Consider the following 21,441-nt stretch of genomic DNA (forward strand, 5'->3'; position numbering starts at 1 on the left):
TGGCACCCCTGTGGAGAGCCCTGCTATCTGCCTGGACCTGTAGCCCACCCCCCTTACACACACGTATCCCCAGTCCTGTAGGCACTGAGAACTTTTGGCCTTTCATGAGTTAAGCGGAGACAGTGGGCTGGCTCTGTGTGGTTAGCATACATTGAAATAGTAAAGGTCATCTGCCTTGATGTGGAAACTTCTGTTGGACCAGAATCAGGCTGATGGTTTTCTGTTCTGTGGAGTATCTCCCATGTTACTGCGGTGGACACGCACTCCGACCTCACATGACTCCAAGGGCAGAAGTGAGCTTCGCCCAGCTCAGCCCAGGGGCAAAGCTTACACTCTTCCCATCAGTGCATCCTCTCTCCCTATGGTGCGTGCATCACCAAGTAGGACATGACCGCAGGTGACTAGCAGAGGAGTGACTGTGCCTATGGGATCCTGCCCTTGAACGTGCTCACCCGTGCTGCTGTCTCCCAGCTTCAGAACGGCTGCTCCTCCACTTTGCATGTCCCTCCAGCTTGTCCTTCTGTCCCCACGTAGGGCTGAGCTCCCGAGATGAGCCGTCTACACCTCCATCACCACTTCACTCTCCTCCAGCCACCTTCCGTCCTTGCAGCCCCTCCAGAGCATCTCTTGCCAAAGCTCTCACGGATCTCCGTGTCACCAGGTCCCAAGCAGCTCCTCAGTTGTCCTTGGTTCAGGCTCAGCAGCACTGACCTCTTGCTCCCCAGTGCTCCATGAGCTGCTGCCATCAGCCGCCAAGACTCTGGGTCCCCTGCTTGCAGCTGGCCCCTGTCCTCCATTGGGCCCCCCAGTCCCCAGCCTCCTTGCCTCCAGCAGACTCGGTCTTCTGCCTCTTCCTGTCCACACAGACCCCAGTCTCCTAGCTCTGAACACCATCCACGGCCAGTGACGACTCCCAGAACGATGGCTCCCCTCCTCTTCCCCCTGAACTCCCGATCCACACATCAGACTGTCCGTGTAGCTGACATTTCTGCTTGGAGGCCTAACGGGCTCCTGGGACTCAAGCACGACACGCGTGACACTGGAGTCCCAGCGTCCATGCCCGGTGCCATCCCCCCACGGCCCCTCTGCCAGAGGACAGGTGACTCCATTCTCCCCACTGCTGAGGCCGGAAGCCTTCCTGATGCTCCTTTCTCTCACACCACCTGACCCATCAGCAACTCCTGTGGGCTTTACCTCAGAAATGGATTCCACCACTGCTCCTGCTGGCACCCTGTTCCACGCTGCCTTCCCCGCCCACTGGGGACTGCAGCCGTCTCTCACCTCTCCTCAGCTGGTCCTTGCCCTAAAGGCCCTTCTCTGAGGCTGTCACTCCTCTGCTCCTGGCACGGGGACACAGAGCCCACGTGCCCACGGTGACCGATGAGGCCCTCGAGACCCCACCCACCCTGGCTGTCCCCCTTCTTGCCCACTCTGTGCCCCATCGGCTTTCCTGCTGCTGGGCCCCCCTCGGGGCTTGGCTTCCTTCTCCACCTCTAAGGCTTACACACACGTGCGAGCATGCACACACACACGCACACACACGTGTGTTACTTGTTTTCCCCACTGAAACAGCCCCTGTGGGATGGCAGGGATTTGCTCTGTCTGCTCCCGTGCTCCCAGCCCCGGGCCCTGAGCTGGTGCTCTGTCAACCGCCACTGGCCAGCTGAACAGAGGAGGGACCGGAGTGCAGCTCCCAAACTCAGCACCATACAGCATCTCGAGCCCAGGAAGGGGACACAGGCTTGTGGCCAGAGGGGCAGAACCTTCACTTGTGATCTGTCTCCCAGAGATGTGTGTTATCTTGGGGCCCAGGGCCTCCAAGGCTGGACAGCAGAGTGGGACCGACACGGGGGCGAAATGCCAGAGCACTGCTGACCGGCTGGGGCTTCCAGCGAGGGATTAGTCATAATCCCCGCCCTCCATCCAGAGCATTCCTGTCACCTCCAACCCTGAATCCACCCAGAAGGGGCGCCAAGTGAGCACTGGGGTCCCCGTTCTACAGACAAGTCTGAGGCACCTGGGGTTCCGTGCGGGCCCCAAGGCTGTGCAGGCTGCGGTGAGAGTGGGCCAGCAGGTGGCCATACTCCTACTCTCTGAACCAACTCCTGAGTAAAAAACCACAAATCATTTATTCTTTGGTTGTCTACACAGACACTTAAATACTGTAGTGCTGTCACTCGGCTGCCCGTCCAGGCCCCTAGGGGCAGCTCTGGCCTGCGTCCTGAGCCCTCAGCCGGGTCCAGAGGCGAGAGGGCCGTCCCGCCATGTCCACTCCGGGAGCGGTAGCACCGTGCAGACGGCCGCGAGCAGGGTCCTGCTGGCTGGGCGCCAGACACGCAGCCCCGGGGGGCCAGCCGGTGGAGGACACAGTTCCTCAAGGTGGGTCCGCTCACCCATCCACAGCGAGCTGGATGCCGTCAGAGCTCATCTTTGTGTCCCACCTCACTGCTGGACAGAGGGGTCTCTGGCTTGGGGGGCCCCTCCTGGGCCTCCTGAGGCTGCTCCTGGGAGAGGTCCATCTCCTCCGGGCTGAAGAGCATCTTCACCAGGTCATCCGCCTGCACCCGGTCCTGCAAGGACAAACCCCTGCCTGTTCAGAGAGGCCTCCGGACCAGGTGCTCAGCTCTGCTCAGGTGCTGCTTCCTGGAGAGCAACAAGTTCTTCCTCCATGGCCTCTGAGCTCCTCTGCTTCCCGGCAGGTCCTCAGACAGCTGAGGTGCTGCCCAACCAGGCGGCCCAGTGCCAGCACCATTCTCCATCTTGGCACTGCACCACAGAGCCCCATTTACAAGTACAGGAGAAGGGCCAGAGAGGACAAGTATATGGGGCCAGGGGGAGTCTCTGTGGACACCAGGCCCGATGTTCCTCTGGTGTCTAAGCCGCTGGCAGTGAGACGGGGGGAGGGGAAAGCAGAAGCGGGGCCCTTCGAGAGGCAGATCCCAGTGCCACTGAGGGCTCTCACCCGCTCACTGTGCCGCGCGTCCAATGTGAACCACAGGGCGATGGCACAGCGCTGACCTCTGGTGACAGCCTTCACCCCGTGCGGGTTCTCCGTGCCTGAAGAGAATCCCACGGCCCTCCCGCACTGGGGCTGCACCTCTGCCTGAAGGAGACACAAAGCAGGGGGGACACAGAAGACTGTAAGCTGCCTTCAGAGGAGACACGGGATCATTAGGGTCTGAAGAGAAAAGGCAGCCAGTCAGAGGAGTGAGCGACATAGCTCAGAGCCCCCCGGATTTGAGGAGGCGAGGCCTGGCCACTCTGCCCACAGCGCTGTGAGGGTTTGTCTCCCAGGGACAGGCACGAGGGCACACTCACCGTCACTGTCTTGGCATCTAGTTCAGTGAAGTAGAATGCTCCTCCGTCGAAGTCCCCATTTAGATAAAGAATGGCACTGGGAACGACAGACAAGGTCTTGCCATGGGCCTCCCCCAGTCCTGCTCCCCGACAGTCCACGGCTCCCGTGCCCACGTCTCCAGGCGCTCTCCTCCAGTAGCTGGACAGGGCCTGCCACGGGAAGGGTCTTCCCACCACACCACCCTCACTCCAGAGAATCCACTGTCCTCCTCACACTGCACTGGAATGACTCCCTTTCTGTCCAACCTTCTAGTCGGAGGGCGTGGGGATGGGGACTGGATTCTGGGGACAGCTGGTCCCACACCTGTGTGTGTGTGTTGGGGACAGGGCAAGGCGCAGGGGACTGGGAGCCTCAGAGAAACGGCTGGCACCTGTAGTCCCGGAAGGTGTAGGCAGGAGGCTCCTTGATGCACACGAGGGCCTCGGCATTCAGGATGCAGTTGTCCACGTGGACTGGGTGGCTACTGTCCTTCCTCTCAGCCTGTGCCTCTGGGGCCGAGGTAATGCACGTTAGCGTGGGAACACCTCAGGAGATACCGTAGCTCTCCTATTGGCACAGGGCGGCGTGGGGGGGGGGGGGGGAACAGGGGGGCGGGGTGCTTCCCAAAATGCGCCTGGGTCTGTGGGAATGGCCAGTGAACTACTGGGTCTCTGGCTAAGCCATCAGCCCACAGGTCAGGATGAATCTGCAGGCTTCCCAGGAAGGTTCTGGGTGGGGCAAGCAGGGTTGTGAGGCTCTAAGCGAGGGCGGGTTCTGGTCTGAGCGGCACAACCTCGGCCTTCTGGCTCGAATTTATAAACCAGGAATCCCCAGGGAGGTGAAGCTGAGCGGTCAGGAGGGTGGCCAGAAGCAGGGCCCGGCGAGACTCGCTATGCAGCGGGAGACGAGGTGGGGAGGGCATGAAGGGGAACGGACGGGAGCAAAGGTAAGCAGTTCGCTTCCGCAGGGCTCCGCGGGGGAAGCCACGCAGGAGGAAGGCTGTGGAAGGGCACAGTGTGTACTGCGTGACGCCAGGCAAGCCTCTCATGACATGGAACCATCGCCCCCCCGAGCGGGCCGCGGCACCGTCAGGTCCCGGTAGAGCCCTCCTATCTGTCCCCACCTGTGCGGCCAGGGGCCAGGCCCGTCCTTCCACCTCCTCCATCTCCCTCACCTGCTCCCTCCTCTCTACGCCCACTGCCACTGGCCAGGTCCGGGCCTCTGACCTTGCCCAGCCAGCTCACCGCTGACCAGCTTCCCTCCCTTGGGCTTGAGGTACACCCTCCAAACCTCTCGCCACAAAGCGGCAGAACTAACCTTGGGAACACAGAGGTCTCACGGAGTCCTTCGTGTTTGAGGACCCTTCCTGGCTTCCCACTGCCCGGCCCCCACCTGGAGAGGCTGGGGCAGGTGCAGGGGTGTGTCTGACACATTCCTTTGGGTGTGTCCAGATTTTGAGAGAACTCCAAACCTTCTGGGGACAGTCAAACCCTCTCATTTCTGCCACCTAGTGGTCCATCAGTGCCAGGGGCCCATGAAGGCTTAGGCATGACAGATCCAGCTGTGGGCCACCTGTGACCCCTGGGGCACTGGCCACACCTCACCCTCCTCAGGACAGCTGACAAGGAAGGACCTAGACTCAGCTCTGACTTGTGAAAGTCCATCTCTCACAGGTTTGGTATTGACCATGACTGGTCCAGATACTTGGATGCCCAAGAGCATCACTGAGACCCAGTAGCCTACAGGATGAAAACACACTTCGGAATGTAGCTCTCCACAGCTTAGCTTCTGATGCCCCCCCAACTTCAACTCCATACCCCCAAAACGGCCACTTTCTTAGTCCCCACCACCAGGCTGCCCAGTGCCTGCCCTTCTTTGTATGTGCTGTTCTCTCTAGCTCGAATGTTCTCTCATCACCTGGACACTCCACCAGTCCTACTTATCCTGCACAATGGTCACAACCTCCTCCAGGAAGTCCTCCTGCACATTCTGTGTTGGTTCCTCAGCTAAGATGAAAAGGACCATATCCTGTGCCTTTCCATGTCCTCAGCACCCGTGCCAGGGATGGACAAAAGGCCCACCTTCGATGGCGGTGCGGCACACCAGGTGGGAGTAGGAGAAGTAGAGGGGGGTGTCCAGGCGGAAGTAGGACTCCATGACGCGCCGCACCTTCTCGGTCACATTGTAGTACAGGTGGGCACTCTGCAGCGGAACTTTCCCTTCCTGGCCCAGCTGCCGAGGAGACCAGTGGTCAGCCGCCCTGAACGCCCTGGCTGCGGGCCAACAGAACCCGCTGAGGCATCACCCCCCACCCCCCTGCCTCTGCTCCCATGCACAATAGCCCTCCCGTGTTCCACCTGCCCCTCCTCCATGCTTCTCTTTGTGGGCAGAAAGCACTCTGGACATCAGTTTTGTCTCGCCTGCCTCACTTTGATCACACTTGCTTCACCAGCCAGGATGCAAAAGTCAACCTCCCTCAACTTAATTCATCCCCCTCCGTGGCTGCTGGAATGCGGCTAGCAGACACCTTCACCTTTCCGACCCCCGAATGCCCCCCAAAGCCTGAGCCTCACTCTAGAGTGCCGAGAATTGATTCTACCTTAAGGGCTTTGAAGACCGTGACACCATAGAACTTCTCACTGGGCGTGTGTGGGGAGGTCTGACCCCGGTAGCCATCTCCCGAGGTCGCTGCAGCCTGCAAGGTCCAAAACACAGGGGGGCTTAGACGGGGCAGCTGAGGGCCCGCAGAGGTGGTCGCCGATGAGAGAGGTGGTTGCCGATGTGCCACGAGGGGCAGGCAAGCTCGGCGCCCAGAGGCACTAGGTGAAGGGGAGGCTGGGCCCTGGGGAGAAGGGGCCTCCCTTACGTTGGTCAGTCTCTGCAGCTCCCGGCACTCGTCTGCGGAGATTACACCGTCCATCACCACCCTCTGAGAGCCATTCAGGACTTTGGAGTTCATGGTGAGACTGATGCCTTCGTAGAGCAGAGGGCCACCTGCAAAGCAACAAACGACAAGACTGGGCTGAATCCAGCGACGGCTCTGTCCAGACAATCTCCATTGAATGGGAATAGAAATTCCCGTTGTTTCCAAGTCACCAGAGAAACTTCCTGTTCGGTCACCTCCAAAGGTGGCGTGGCCTATAGGACAGCACCTGGAGCTGACAAGGTGGGAGAGCCACACCCTAGTCCTAGCTCCCTTCCAGAACAGTTATTGGTTCTTGGGCCTCCGCCAACTGCTGAGGAAACATCACCAACAAATTCTTTAAAAACTTGAGCTCTAGAATCAGAAAGGAAGGACTCCTGAATCCTCCATCTATTAGCTGTGTGACCTCAGCAAGTTACTTAACCTCCCTGAGCTTTCCTCTCATCTGTAAGACAGCAGCCACCTCCCGAGATGGGTGCTTGTTTGACGTAAAGAGCAACGACGACGCAAGTTAAAAGCTCAGCACAGTACTGGGCACACAGGAAAGGCTCAGAATCTTAGCTGCCATCACACCAGCCGCCAGCAGCCCTCATTTCAAACGAGGACTTCCAGCTGCCCAGCCCACCTCCCCCAGAGAAGAGAAACAACAGTGAAAGCTGCCTGAAAACCAAGGAATGCTGGACAAATTCTTTTCAAGCGCTCATCTTATTAAATTAACCATCGTTCATGTAAGTAACGGTGGAATGAAGGCCAACTTTCTCTCCTGTTTCTCATGGTGTCCCTCTGTGCTGGACCTGCTGGAGGAGACTCAGCTCAGCTCCGTCTACTTCCTGAGGCCATGGTGGGCGCCAGGCCCAGCCCGAGAGAGGTGAGGGTCTCACACCTGAAGACGGCACCTCTCCCAGCAAGGACGCAAGCACAGAGAGAGCTGCCATGGACGTTCCAGAGAAAGAGGGAGAGGATCCCCCGGCCTGGGAGATGAAGCAAGGCTTGGTGCGCAGAGGCAATGGGAGGGTACAGGGAGGAAGGACAGGCATGAGCTTGGCCTGGGGACAGATGGGCCCAAAGAGCAGGAGCATCGCAGGGCAGATGAACAGAAGGTAGAAGCAGGTGGTTGGAGGAGCAGGAAGGGCGGGTAGGGGCCGGGCCTCCGGGAAGAGGAAGGGGAAGCACAGATCAAGGAGGGACAGGAGGGCAGACAGCAAGTGCAGTGGTGGGGAGGAGAGGCTTGGGGAGAGAGGTGAGAAAAAGCAGTCTCAGTGCAGCTTGGAGTGGGCAGACTGGGGCAGAGATCTCCGATTTGGAGGCTTGGGAGTAGGACGCCTGATGGATGTGGAGAGACGGATGAGGTTTGTGCTAGAACTACAGCGAGCTAAACTAGTGTTGCTGTGACCCAGGAGTCCTACATCTTCACTGGAGGCCAATCTCAGTGCCTTCTCCAGGTGGAAGCCCGGGGAGTCAGGAAGGGCTCCAGGAGAGGCCAAGCCTGCTCCGGGGGCCGGACAGCTAGGACAGGGACGCCTGCCTTGCAGAGGCCGGAGCTCTGTCCTCTCACCTTCCCGCGTCAGCCGGCTCACATCCAGCGACTCCTTGGTCTTCTCCTCCACCAGGGTCTCAATCTCCTTCATCAGGTTTCCGATCTCCTGGGAGATGCGGACGGCCGTTTCCCGCTCGGACCTGCGCGCACAGCTGCTCTGAAGACTGTGTTCTGGGGCTACCCCGGCTCCCTCCCCAGCTTCCCAGCCTGGAGTGCCCCCCACAATCCCCCCGCTTCCAGGGGTGCACATCTGCCTGGGCTCAGGAGGCCTCAGGTGCTCCATCAGGCCGCTCCGGCCACGCAGCCTCTTCAAGGTCCTCACTTTTGTTTTTCCTGCAATCTTTTAGGAATCACCTCTTCTGGGGTCCACGAATCCTAAAAGCAGATCAAGAGGAAAATCAATGCTGTAGGGTGACCTGCTTCATCTTCTGGGTCTCTGTGCAGAGACCCGGGCCTCCAGGAGAATCCGCCTTATCAGCCGCCTCCTCGCAGGACAGAAAGTGAGTCTCCAAACCAGAGTCACCTCTGGCTGCCCAGAACGCCCCTCCGTCTTCCTCTGCCTCTCGTCCACGGGTTTCACAGATCCCATGTCTGGCTCAAGCCCCCAAACAGAGCTACAAGGCTCGCCCCGGCCCCCCACTCCCGCAGCCGGGCTCACCGGATCCACGAAGGGAATTCCAAAGACATCGTACGCGTAGAAGAGCAGCTCTTTCTCGAGCAGGCTGCGCTGGCGGTACTCCCGGGCACTCTGAGAAAACCAAGCAGAAGGGATGCCCTGGAATTCAGCCCTGTTAACTCTGGGTTGGGGGAGCCCCACATTCTAGGCTGTTGCTCCCACTGTGACCTGAGCTTCCTCTCCCACCACCACTGCTATGTCTGTTCTCCAGTGTGGGACAGCAGCCTCACCTCTGCGCTAAGGGTAGCTCTGGCCTGGCACAAGCAACACGTCTGAGGGTGACCTAACCTCCCATCGTGTCCCCCCATGAATCTCCTAGACAGGAGAGCTGAGGCTCTCAGGAGACGTGGAAATAGTCCTCAAAGAAGGAGCGTTCTTTCTTGACTTCCGTAGGGGTTCAGGGTGGAGGCAGGAGACCTAGGGGTTGGGTGACCCATGTGTTATTCACTGATCCTTCTCAGCCACCTCTGACGTTGACACTGTGCTCCTTGTCTTACAGATGGAGACACTGGGGGGCAAGGCGCATAGTTGATGCTACAGGAAAGAAGCAAAGCCCAGGTGCTTTTTCATTAGGCTCCCTGCCTCCCCTGAGACCCTGAACAGACTGGATGGGCCCCTCCCAGAGTTGGGCTAAGTACCTTTTGGGGGCCACAGCTCTCCCTAGGTGCCCTGCTAGTCTCCAAGCAGCAGGAGGAGGAAAGAAAAGGAAAAGAAGACATCATCAGTTGAAATACAAGATGAAGGCAGTAAGGAAAATGTTAGCAAAACCTCAATGAGTCCTACATTATCTAGCATATTTACCCAACAGGGAGATAAAAATTTTCTCCTAAGGCGTGTAAGTGATTCACCGAGTGCTAGACACCACGCTTGGGGCGTTCTCTCGTTAAACCCTCTCCCACAGCCCTGAGGCAGCTGCGAAGCAAATCCCATGCCCACGTTTATTTGCTCGGCACTGATTCATGGAGTAGGAGCTACGAGCTGGGAACTGCGCCAACCCCGAGACAATGCGGGACCCGGGGAGGGATCCGGGTCGCTACTCTCAGCCACAGGCCACCGTGCAAGCTAGCCCAACTCCTGGAGCCTGGATGTTCTCATCTCTAAAATGGGAGAATAGCGTCCCCTACCACGGCCCCCAGGGGGAGAAAACAAGATAATGGGGGTTGAACCACACAACCTGTAGACCGGGACAGGGCTCAACAAATACTAGTTACTTTCTTTCGCGAAGGACGGTTCCAGTTAAAAGGGGTTTATTTTCCCTCTCTGCCCCAATTCACTACTATGACCATAAAGTGAGGGGTAGCGAGGGAGGCTCTTAACTCAGCAAGCCAAAGAGACATGGAGAAGTGCCTTCTCAAAGGCAGACTGTCCCCATCTAGTGGCCAAAGAGGACAACTACAAGGTAATGTCCTCACAGGCGAGGAGAGGGCTGGATCATTTCTAGTGGAGACTCTGGGTTCCAGAGCTGGGAAGGTGGAACCTGGGTCTTTCCCTTCGGGGCAGGTTGTGATGAGAATCAATGAAATAAAATAGAAGCTATGGAGGAATTTTGCAGACGAGATGCCCCACACATGTGAAAGGTGGCTATCCTCAATAGCAAACTCAGAAAACAAGCACACCGGGAAGCGGACTACTGCCCCATCCGCTACTTCCTTCTCTCAGTGAACAGAGGAGAGCTTAGCCCCCCGGGCTGGAGTACAGGCAGCGCAGACCTGTGATGAAAGCATCCTGTGCCCCCTGTGCGGTCCCAAGCTGGGTGGGCAACACCATGTCTGCGTCTCCCAAGCAGGAGACTCGTGTGTCATTAGACATGAGGAGGAAGGTGTGAACCCCCCACCATTCTGCCAAGGCCATCTCCTACCCCACCTAGTCAGTCCCCACCTCCGCCACCCAGCAGCTAACCTCAGCACCGCCACAGCAGCCCTGCATCGGTCTCCCCGCGTCTAGCGCCTTCCCATTCTGAGCCTTACACAGCTGGCTCAGCCACTGCTTAAAACCCTTTGAGTGCCCACCACTGCCTGCCTTATGGGACAGAGACCAAAGTCCTTGCAGGGCACTCAAGACCCTTCCAAATCTGACCCTCATGGGTCTCATCTCCTGTAACTCCTCATATCAGCTTGCAGGTATACGGGGCAATTTCCCAGGCTGTCTGCACATGCTGTCCTCCATCTCAGAGGCCCTCCATTGCCTCATTCACCACATGAAGGCTTTTATTTTTTATTTTTTATTTTTTAAAGATTTTATTTATTTATTTGACAGACAGAGATTACAAGTAAGCAGAGAGGCAGGCAGAGAGAGAGGAGGAAGCAGGCTCCCTGCTGAGCAGAGAGCCCGATGTGGGGCTCGATCCCAGGACGCTGGGATCATGACCTGAGCCGAAGGCAGAGGCTTTAACCCACTGAGCCACCCAGGCGCCCCTTTTTTTTTTTTTTTTTTTTTTTAAAGATTTTATTACATGAAGGCTTTTAAAACCAAACGCCAACAGCACTTCCCCTTGCAAAGCCTCCCATGGCCTGCCAGTCAGTCGATTTCTTCCTTCCTCCACTCCAGCTGGCCTCCATGGCCACTCTTGGATTCACTACAGTACTCTCCAAGGTCTGGATCATGCCCCCTTCTGTATCATTAGTCCCTGAGGTGCGCTTTAGATGGCACTCAAAAAGACACGAAGGTCATGCCCGTATAGCTAAAAGAGATCCACAAAGTATCGACAGACATAAATAGAAACAGTTTGGTCTCCCTCCCAACCCTGACTTGTAGGCCCCAGCCTCAGGGGTAAGATGAGGCACAGTTTCTTAGCAATCTGTCCACAGAGTTGACGACGCAAAAGGTACATATGTATTTTAAAAAAATAGGAGTAGGACAGAATAGAATTATAGTTCTAGATCTTTTTTTTCTTTACCTAGGGTAGTAACACAGAGACCATCTCACATGGGTGCGTAGTAATCGACTCACGCGATTGTCTTGTACACCACGGAATGGATCTACTGCGATTCATTTCGCTGGTTTCCAAACGGGTGGCATTTAGCTTGCTTTGGTTGGTTGCTGTCAGGAGAAAGGTTCTGACACGTGTCCCAGGACACCTGCCTTCCCATCCTTGTGTGACACCGCTTACCACGGCGGCTAGCCGGAGGCAGAACGGGCGGCTATGGTGCCTGGGTGGCTCAGTGGGTTAAGCCTCTGCCTTTGGCTCAGGTCATGATCTCAGGGTCCTGGGATTGAGTTCTGCATTAGGCTCTCTGCTCAACAGGGAGCCTGCTTCCCCCACCCCCCGCCATCTCTGCCTGCCTCTCTGCCTACTTGTGATCCCTATCAAATAAATTAAAAAAAAAAAAAAAAAAAAAAAGAACGGTCCATCTCACAGTCCCACCAGCAGTGTGGGAGTGTGTCTGCTCCTGCACCCATATTTGTCCCAAATACTTGTCGCATAAACGAATGGGCTGCCTCTAATTATCTCCAGTTACCATATTTTTCCTCCGTCAAAATGAAAACCGTGTCTAAAGCTACATTTTTACACAGAATGTGGGTAGGGTGTGAGAGCGGCTGACGGACCCGGGTGACTGAGGCTCACCTTCCTCTCATTCATAGTCTCCTGTTCTGATGCCAGGGATCACTGCAGCCACGATAGGCCACCCCCCATTCCAGGAGGTGGTTGAGATCAGAGGCAAGGAAACCTGTCGCTGGCTACTTCTGTACCATCAGCAAGACGTCCGGACTGCTGCCTGTCCATACAACTCTCAGGACACACTTGGACCATGCCTGCTGGCTTACAAAGTGCATTTCTACTCAGTATGTCATTTAACCCTGATGCTCATCTTGTGTTGAAGAAAGAGTAAGAACCATATTCCCATTCTACAGAGGGAGAAACTGAGACTCAGACGCATAGTACAGGGTAGCTGAGATCCCCGGCAACCACATGTGGAAGATCACACAACCTCATATGCATAGGTGCCATGGTTTGAGCCCACACCCGTGACTTCAAATCCAACTCACTGTTCTAGGTTCAAGAAGGAGAGGGTCTAGTGTCTGCATAAGACGTACATACAAATATCGTGGTTCGTAGCATCACATTTCAGTAAGTTGAAAAACAGAACTTTTAATGTTTTTAATTACAAAAAATAATTTGTAAGGGCGCCTGGGTGGCTCAGTGGGTTAAGCCTCTGCCTTCGGCTCAGGTCATGATCTCAGGATCCTGGGATTGAGCCCCGCATAGCTCTCTGCTCAGCAGGGAGCCTGCTTCACCCCCCACTCCGCCTGCCTCTATGCCTAGTTGTGATCTCTCTCTCTGTCAAAAAAGTAACTAAAATCTTTAAAAAAAAGATTTGTAATTCCGCTGAAGGGAATTTAGAAAACATAAATGAGCAAAATACAAAAATTACCCATATTCCACCACCTAGAAATAACCACTGTTAACACGTGAGTGCATTGCACTTCGTCACTGGGTCTGCTTGAGAACTGAACTGGGAGTGATGCTGAGGGAAGGAGAGCTCAGAGGAGGGACAGGGAGGAAACAGGCGCAAGGAAACAGGTGAGTGAAAAAGAATTTAGCTGGAAGTAAAAAATGATAGCTCTTGGCCAAATGGTATCAAATCTCAAAGCAGAGGTGCTACACAAGGGGGGAAAGGAGTGCCGGCACCGCAGTTCTGTTTCTCCTTGAAGACTTAAGACAGCAGACTTCTGGACCCCAGTGGTGGGAGGAAGGCTGCTCCCCGGTTCCTAAGTGACAAGTGTCTCAGTGCACTTCCGCCTGGCCCTGCCCCCTGCCTGAGCACTGCCAACCCATCCCCCCACCTCCCTCTGTCTGGTCTGGGCTCAGCTGGCAGCTGCCCTAGCACTAGTCTCTCACCTCACGGGGGCCAATGGATCTGGCTGCTTCTTCTCCAAGCATGGCTGTATAGTAGGCCAGATTCTGGTTCATCACCTCGTCATTGGGGAAGAAGAGGAGATAGGTCTTGGCACATTCAATAGCCTGCGTATAATTTCCAACTGCAAAGCCAAAAAGACATGGCTGAGAAGAGAGCGTCCAATCCTGGGTGCCAGGAACCACTGTCTCGAGTCTCAGCACAGCCCAAGACAGTGATGACATGGGTGTCATTGTGGTCCTGTTACCTACCATAGCTGCCTGATCTGAGGGAGAAGTTCTAGAAGAGTGAGAAGGATAGGAATTACATGAACACAGAAGGCAGAACTGATGTAAGGAACGCAGGGTCCTCTGGCCTGCCTACTACTGGACGCCCATATCTTTACAATTTCACAATTTACAATTAAACACTGGCCTCCTAGTAGACCCATTTCAGGAAGGGCCCCATCTCCCTACCTTGTTTTCCCCACAGACTTTCAGGAGATGGGGACACTACAACAGCAAGTGGCCTCTTCCACCGAGCGAGCAAAGCTCACTCGCATGCGCATGCGTTGTCTCAACTCAACAATAAACACCTCACACTCTTGAATATGCAGTGATGCTTAGCGCACAATCAGAACTCGGTAAGCTCCTGCTGACTTGTTGCTGGTTTGGGTTCTGGCAGCACCCCCACCCAGAGCATCAGCGCTATCCTGGGACGAAGGGCTGGAAAACGTCCCAGGAGCTGGTTTCAACAGTAGTACACCCTTGCCTTTGGTCTAACTGAACTCAGATGAAGAGTCAGATTATCAGTGTTCTAGAAGGGACGGGAGAGAGGTCCTAGGTCTCCGTCTCCCAGCTCTCTGGGTGGCTGGCATCGGCTGCTGGGGCCAGTGGCTTGTCACAAAGCAGGCAGGGGTTACCTGGCACCATGCCTCCCGGAGTTCCAGGTCACAGTGAGAAGCCAAACATGCTGATATGCACAGCACCCATCAGCCCTGCCTCCCTTACTTTTGGCCTCCTGCTGGGAAGCGGCAGAGAAGGAAGAAAGTAGGCCTTACTGTTATAGTAGGCGAATTGCAGATAATTATAATGTGATGGAAGGAAGTCTTCAAAGGGCTTCTCTCGGCTTGGGTGGGAAGCCAGCTCCGTGACGCAGTTCTGCTTACAGCTAAGGACCTGGATGTAATGATCTGAAAGGAAGCAAAGACAGGGAATAACCATCAGGTCGATCTTCAGCATGCAAATTCTGGGGGAGGGGAGCAAATTCAAGTGCAAGGAATTTTCAGTCGGATTCCCAGATGTACTAAATTTAGGTTTGAGGTGGTACTGTCTGCATGTGGCCCCGGGAGCCCAGGCTAGCAGTGGAGGGCAGGTGTAGACAGGTGTGGGGGGGTGCAGGGGTGCAGGGGCCAGGAGCGGGACAGGCACGCGGGGCTGGCTCGCAGACATGCACCTGCTATGGCCTGGAAGAGGTCTGCGTTGTACTCCAGGTAGTTGTAGCCGTCATAGTCGTAGGGCCCCTCGCACAGGGCCCGGCACTCCGCGTCGGCCACCAAGTACTCTCGCAGCGCTGCCTCCAGATGGGCCACGGCTTCATGCGGCTGCTCCTCCGAGTAGAGCCGCACTCCCAGCCGGAACTCGTGCTACTGGGAGGAAGGTGGATTCAACTGCCCGCCCGCATACAACCTGGGCCCTCGCTTCCCCACACCCTGACAGCCTGCATTTGCATCCTCATGGCCTGTCTCTCTGTCTCCGGTGAGGGTTAGGGATGGAAAAGGGTGGCCACTGCCTAGTGAAGGCCTTCTGTAAGTGGTCTCCACAGGTTTCTCTGGAAACTCAAAAGCATTAAACTCAATCTAGATAAAAGATACACGGGAGTCCATTATAATTTTCTTGCACTTCTGTAGGGATAAGAGTGTTCAAAATAAAAGTTTAATTAAAAAGAACTCTTAGAGGGGCGCCTGGGTGGCTCAGTGGGTTGGGCCTCTGCCTTTGGATCGGGTCATGATCCCAGCGTCCTGGGATCGAGCCCCACAGGGGGCTCTCTGCTCAGCGGGGAGCCTGCTTCCTTCCTCCTTTCTCTCTCTGCCTGCCTCTCTGACTACTTGTGATCTGCCTGTCAAATAAGTAATAAAAATCTTAAAAAAAAAAAAAAAAAACCTCTTAGATGCTAGAATGAGGTCTGTGCTGATGGGAGCAATCCTTCCAGCATAAGGGGGAATTAGGACTGCCACTGATTACAGGATGGGTTTTGCTATCTGTAGGACACAGCCTCCATCCTTGTGAACATAACCATTTCCATTTGTCACAGAATCACTTAAAAATGCTGTGTGTGATTGTGTGATGTACTAGATGTACACAATCCACTTTTTAAAAAAAGATTTTATTTATTTGACAGATAGAGACCTCAAGTAGGAAGAGAGGCAGGCAGAGAGAGAGAGAGAGAGAGAGAAGCAGGCTCCCCTGCTGAGCAGAGAGCCTGACTCGGGGCTTGATCCCAGGACCCTGAGATCATGACCCGAGCCGAGGGCAGAGGCTTCAACCCACTGAGCCACCCACGCACCCCGACTTTTTTTTCTTTTTTTTAAATAGTCTCCACAGCCAGCATGGAGCCCAACAGGGGCCTGAACTCAGGACTCTGAGATCAAGACCAGAGTTGAGATCAAGAGTCTGGTGCTTAATGGACTAAACCACCCAGGTGTCCCTATACAATTTACTTTTAAAAGTCATTTTGAGGGACACTTGGGTGGCTCAGCTGATTAAGCGGCTGCCTTCAGCTCAGGTCATGGTCCCAGAGTCCTGGGATCGAGACCCGCGTAGGGATCCCTGCTCATCAGGGAGTCTGCCTCTCCCTCTTCCTTTGCCTGCTGCTTCCTCTACTTTGTGCTCTCTGTCAAATAAATAAATAAAAATCTTAAAGAAAAGTCATTTAGATATTATTTGTTTCTGATATCTCTACTTCTAAACTATTAAAACTTATGAGAACAAAAGCTCCTTATAAAATGCCATATCATCACAGACAAAAATCTCTCTTGGAACACAGACTTCTGCTAAACAGAGTAAGAACACTGAGGAATGCTGCACCACTTATAGTAGTGAAAGCAAAAACCTTAACAGTACATTAATACAATTATGCATAAAAGGGACTATCATGCAGCCATTAAAAATTGTATATTCGGGGCACCTGGGTGGCTCAGTTGTTAAGCATCCGCTTCAGCTCAGGTCATGATCCCAGCGTCCTGGGATCCAGCCCCACATTGGGCTCCCTGCTCTGCGGGAAGCCTGCTTCTCCCTCTCCCACTCCCTCTGCTTGTGTTCCCTCTCTCACTGTCTCTCTCTGTGAAATCAATAAAATCTTTTAAAAATTGTATTTTCAAAGAAAATCTGAAGATATGAGAGAAGACTCATGATATAGTGTTAGTTCAGAGGATGATGAAAAATACATACACAATATGACACCATGTTAGTGTCAATGTAACACCAAAATTAAGATCTAGAAGAGTTTTTAAAATAGGCCAAAATAGGGATACCTGTGTGGCTCAGTTGGTTAAACATCTACCTTCAGCTCAGGTCATGATCCCAGGGTCCTAGGATTGAGTTCTGTATTGGGCTCTTTGCTCAGTAGGGAGCCTGCTTCTCCCTCTGTCTACCCTTCTTCCCCTCTCTCTCTCTGACAAATAAATAAATAAAATCTTTTTAAAAAGGCCAAAATATGAATTACTGGTTTTCTTAAGGCAGCAGTATTATAATCACTTTCTGTTTTATACTTATCTGCATTTTTCTATAGTGTTGTACAATGAATGTCTACTACTTCTATAATCAGAAAACAAGCCTAGGGCGCCTGGGTGGCTCAGTGGGTTGGGCCTCTGCCTTCGGCTCAGATCATGATCTCAGGGTCCTAGAATCGAGTCCCGTGTTGGGCTCCCTGCTCAGCCGGGAGCCTGCTTCCCCATATCTCTCTGCCTGCCTCTCTGCCTACTTGTGATCTCTCTCTGTGTGTCAAATAAATAAAATCTTAAAGAAAAAGAAAACAAGCCTAGGAAATATCAATTGAATAAAAAAGAGAATGGGGGAACAAAGTTTTTTTCACCATATGGGGTTTGGACTCAAGATCCTTGAAGTCGGCTTCCTTCACTCCAGACATGGTTTGGTAATAGTCTAGGTTCTGCCTCATCTCCATGTGTTCAGGATTGCCCACGAAGAAGGTGTGTGCTGCTGCTACGGCTTTCTCCAACTTGTTGATCTAAGAATAAGACACAGACCATAAGCCTCACCTCCAAACCCTGAAGGTTTGTGTCCAAATGCGCAGTCCACAGTAAACAGGAAATCCTAGCCTTCCTGAGCCTTCCACTCCCTAGTTTGCTCCAGACCTTGCCAGCCCCAGAAAACACACCTATTGAAGGAACTCCATACCAGAAATCAGGAGCACAGGGCCCTGAGCAGAATTTCAGCCATTTCCCAAATCAAGCTTAGCAATTCCCCAAATCATAGGAGGTAAACTTTCAACAGTGTAAACATTCTATTTTTAAACAAAGGTCATATTCTTGGGGGGAATGCTATGGAAGACTGACTGCCCAAATAAATATTCTCAAGATTCAGAAGTGGCAACTGAGCCACTGAAAAAAGTCTTGAAGGCTTTAAGAATTTAGAAATAGGGAGGAAAGAGCAGTTAATGGTTAGACTGTGCCTAAGGATTTCCCTAGAAGATACTTTTTTTTTTTTTTTGCATAAAATATGATCAAATGTTTTTGACACATTCAAGGAAAAGATGGATGGGTGATGGAAAAATCCTAAGGTTTTATACAAAATCAGGATATGGCATCTTCTGACTCAAAGCTCAGGGGCTCATGAGGTTAAAACAAGTGGTTATATTTGCAATGGCGTGGATGGAACCAGAGGGTATTATGCTAAGCAAAATAAGTCAATCAGAGAAAGACAATTATCATATGATCTCGCCAATATGAGGAATTGGAGAAATAAGACAGAGGATCCCAGGGGAAGGGAGGGAAAAATGAAACAAGATGAAACCAGAGAGGGAGACAAATCATAAGAGACTCTTAATCTCAGGAAACATAGAGGGCTGCTGGAGGAGAGGGGGCTGGGAGAGATGGGGTGGCTGGGGAGGGTATGTGCTACGGTGAGTGCTATGAATTGTGTAAGACTGATGACTGACAGACCTGGAACCCTGTACCCCTGGAACAAATAATACATTATATGTTAATTAAAAAGGAAAAAAACCCCACAAGTGGTTATGAAATCTGAGGAGAAAAAAGCATCCCACACACCACAATGACCTCAGCAATGGACTCCAGCCTATCAGTGTTACACGGGTTCTTTAGGTAGAAGCCAAAATAAATCACTGATGATCTAATGTTTAACACGGGCTTAAGTGTCAGACAGACCTGTGACAAAGCTAGGTTTAATTAGTCACTTGCTGGGGCTTTAGATACTTAAAGCTTACTCTCTAAACTGAGTCCCTAATCTGCCATCTGGAGCTAAAGCACTCACTGTCTCACAAGCTTGTTGGTAATGTTAAAACGATGCATTAGACATGCAGCTTCTGACACCTGGTCCTGGGCGCCTACAAGTGCACAAAGAATCTTCGCTGGTATTACTAATACGCTAAGAATTTTTTCCTTTTCCTTTTTCCACCAGTACTAGTAAATGCATGCTAAACAAGGAGTCAGCCCTGGCTTTGACCCTAGAATAGGTAGGTGACCCCACATCAATAATCCCCATCTCTGTCCCTGTTTTGTTAACTGTACAATTAGAAATCCTCACAAGTCTGTCCCTTTCATGGATTTATTCTCCTGCCCTTATCTTTGTGCATTGCTCATGCATTTCCCTGGTGTCTCTCACCTTCTCTCTGCACCCCAGTCCTTCTTTAGTCCCTAAGCACCGAGGCACCAAATTTCCTTCTCTCAAACGGACAACCAGCTCATCTCTTAATGGTTAGCCCCGCCACCACTTTCTCCTTCTCCCAAGGCTTATTGCACATTCCAGAACTCGCATTCTAAAAGCTGAGTCTGACGCAGGCTCCTGAAGCCTGCAGAACTCTCTTAGCAGTCTGGCCTCACTTTACCTGGAATGGCCATCCTTCCTCTCCTCTAGTGATATTTGGGATCGACTTCAATTGTCACCTCTTCTTTTAGTCTCCCTTGTTTCTCTGAGACGAAGCTAGATTCTCCCTCCTTTGCGCTCCCACAGCCTATGTACACACACTTTTAATAGCCTTTTTTTTTTTTTAAAGATTTTATTCATTTATTTGACAGAGAGAGAGATCACAAGTAGGCAGAGAGGCAGGCAGAGAGAGAGAGGAGGAAGCAGGCTCCCCGCTGAGCAGAGAGCCTGATGCGGGACTCGATCCCAGGATCCTGAGATCATGACCTGAGCTGAAGGCAGCGGCTTTACCCACTGAGCCACCCAGGCTCCCTTAATAGCCTTTTCTGCAGTGATTCTTACTAGGGAAGTGATATAAGACAAAACAATATAAAGTCAAGTGTTTCAATGACCTGTACCAGAATTGGAAAGTAGCAGGTATTCAGGAAACGTTAGTCAAAGAATCTGAGAGCGTGCTGTTAAGTGACAAGACCAAAGATGTGACCCACGTGTTTTGGTCTCAAATACGGTACTTTTCCCAGTAACAAGGAGGAATGTATGCAAACTGTGTAAGCAAAATGCTTGTGCAGAGGCGGAAGTGTGTGGTCCCCACGGTTCCTTAAGTCTCTCTTTAGATGGAACTGAAGGTCTGTTAAACTATGGATGTAACAATATGCAACATAGCTCCTTCTTCCTACCCCCTCCCCCAGTAAAATGGGGCTAATAATAGCACTTACCTTACAGGACATTGACAGGATCTGGGCAAATAAATCAATAAACACAAAGTACTAAAAACAGTGCCTGTTAGTATGTGCTGGTTATCATCACCATCACCGTCATCATCATCACCATGCATGCCAGGGGCACTCCAAATCTATGCAGGCACTTGGACTTAAGCCACTCTGGAATTCCTAAAAATACTCATTTTCTTTGAAAACCTGGCAATAGCTGGAGGGTCCCGCTACAGGGAGTGGCTAGACAGCCCCTACTGGCGACGTGGCAACCTCACGTCCTGAAAGAGCTGCTGGACTGGGGCAGCAGGAAAAGCATCACTGAACAGTCAACCGGAAGGAAGATATTGTAGAAAGATCCTAGCTTCTCACTCGGGCACTTACAATGAAATCTGGATGAGAGACCCAAGCTGCCGCTTTAGTTACCTCTAGGAGGCCTCCCGGGAACACAAGGACAAGTTTTCCTAGGTCCATGCCTTAACCCCAAGCTGGACCTTTGGGGTTATCATCTGCCTATGCGAACCGGGCGAAGCAGGTTTCCCAGCAGGGTCCCTGTTTTCCCCGGGTCCGAGGAGAGGTCTCCGGCCAGGAGGCTACCTTCCCTCTCCGCGGGCACTTCCCCGGCCCCCCAAGTTCGCCCGGGTCATCTGCAACCGCGCCCAGAAGGATCCCCGCCGCCCAGGCCCCCGCAGGTCTGCACCTTGAAGTAGGCGACCTGCAGGTAGTTGTAGGGGCTCCGCTTGCGGAACTCCAGCTCCAGCTCCTCGCTGAGCGAGTGGGAGGCCGGCGGCCCGAGGCAGCGGCGCAGGCAGGCGGCGCGGCGCAGCAGGCCCCCAAAGAACCGCAGGTCCTGCAGGGCGTTGGCTCCCGAAGACTGCGCCGGGCTCGGGGACAGGCCGGGGTCCAGCTCCCACGGGAGGTCGGCGGCACAGCGGGTGCGGCAGCGCAGGCGGAGGGCGCGCAGGGCTGCCCGCGAGCGCAGCGCCCGCTCCATGCTCAGTACCACTCCCGCCCAGTCCCCGCGCGCGTAGGCCGCGGTCCCCTCCGCGAAGAGCAGGTCAGGCGCCGCCATGTCCCATCCCGCCTCGGACTCGACCTCGGCCCGGGAGGAAGCGGCGGCGACGGCCAGCAGTGTGGTCAGCAGCCTCAAAGCGCGTGCAGCCATTGCCTCCTAAGACCTAACGGGACAGCCAGCCACCCGCCACGGAGGCCGGAGTCCCACCCCCGAGGAGTCCCGCCCCTGAGTGGAGCCCCGTCCCGCCCTTGCCAGGCAGCGCATGCCCAGGAAGCTTGCACCGCCT

The 21,441-nt window shown here is 53.7% G+C and overlaps 1 protein-coding gene across 1 annotated transcript; it reads right to left on the reverse strand.

Annotated features, from left to right (window-relative positions):
- Positions 1-2,110: 2,110 nt before the first annotated feature.
- On the reverse strand, positions 2,111-21,383 carry P3H1 (prolyl 3-hydroxylase 1). The gene is made up of 15 exons (XM_059135692.1): positions 20,841-21,383; positions 17,401-17,553; positions 14,764-14,953; positions 14,369-14,500; positions 13,314-13,453; positions 8,456-8,545; positions 8,120-8,172; positions 7,816-7,937; positions 6,204-6,331; positions 5,937-6,032; positions 5,419-5,569; positions 3,729-3,846; positions 3,319-3,394; positions 2,963-3,103; positions 2,111-2,570 (listed from the first exon to the last, which is right to left on the reverse strand). The coding sequence occupies exons 1-15, from the start codon at positions 21,303-21,305 to the stop codon at positions 2,418-2,420; spliced, it is 2,208 nt and encodes a 735-aa protein (XP_058991675.1). The 5' UTR covers positions 21,306-21,383; the 3' UTR covers positions 2,111-2,417.
- Between the last annotated feature and the right edge of the window lie 58 nt (positions 21,384-21,441).

The sequence above is a fragment of the Mustela lutreola genome, chromosome 10 (assembly GCF_030435805.1).
Source record: "Mustela lutreola isolate mMusLut2 chromosome 10, mMusLut2.pri, whole genome shotgun sequence".
Taxonomy (NCBI): Eukaryota; Metazoa; Chordata; class Mammalia; order Carnivora; family Mustelidae; genus Mustela; species Mustela lutreola.

Coding starts and splice junctions, on each gene's coding strand:
- P3H1 (XM_059135692.1), bottom strand. CDS start 21,305: ATGGCTGCACGCGCTTTGAGGCTGCTGACCACACTGCTGGCCGTCGCC. Junction 17,554..20,840: donor TGCAGGTCGCCTACTTCAAG/GTGCAGACCTGC, acceptor TCTTATTCTTAG/ATCAACAAGTTGGAGAAAGC. Junction 3,395..3,728: donor TACACCTTCCGGGACTACAG/GTGCCAGCCGTT, acceptor TGTCGTTCCCAG/TGCCATTCTTTATCTAAATG.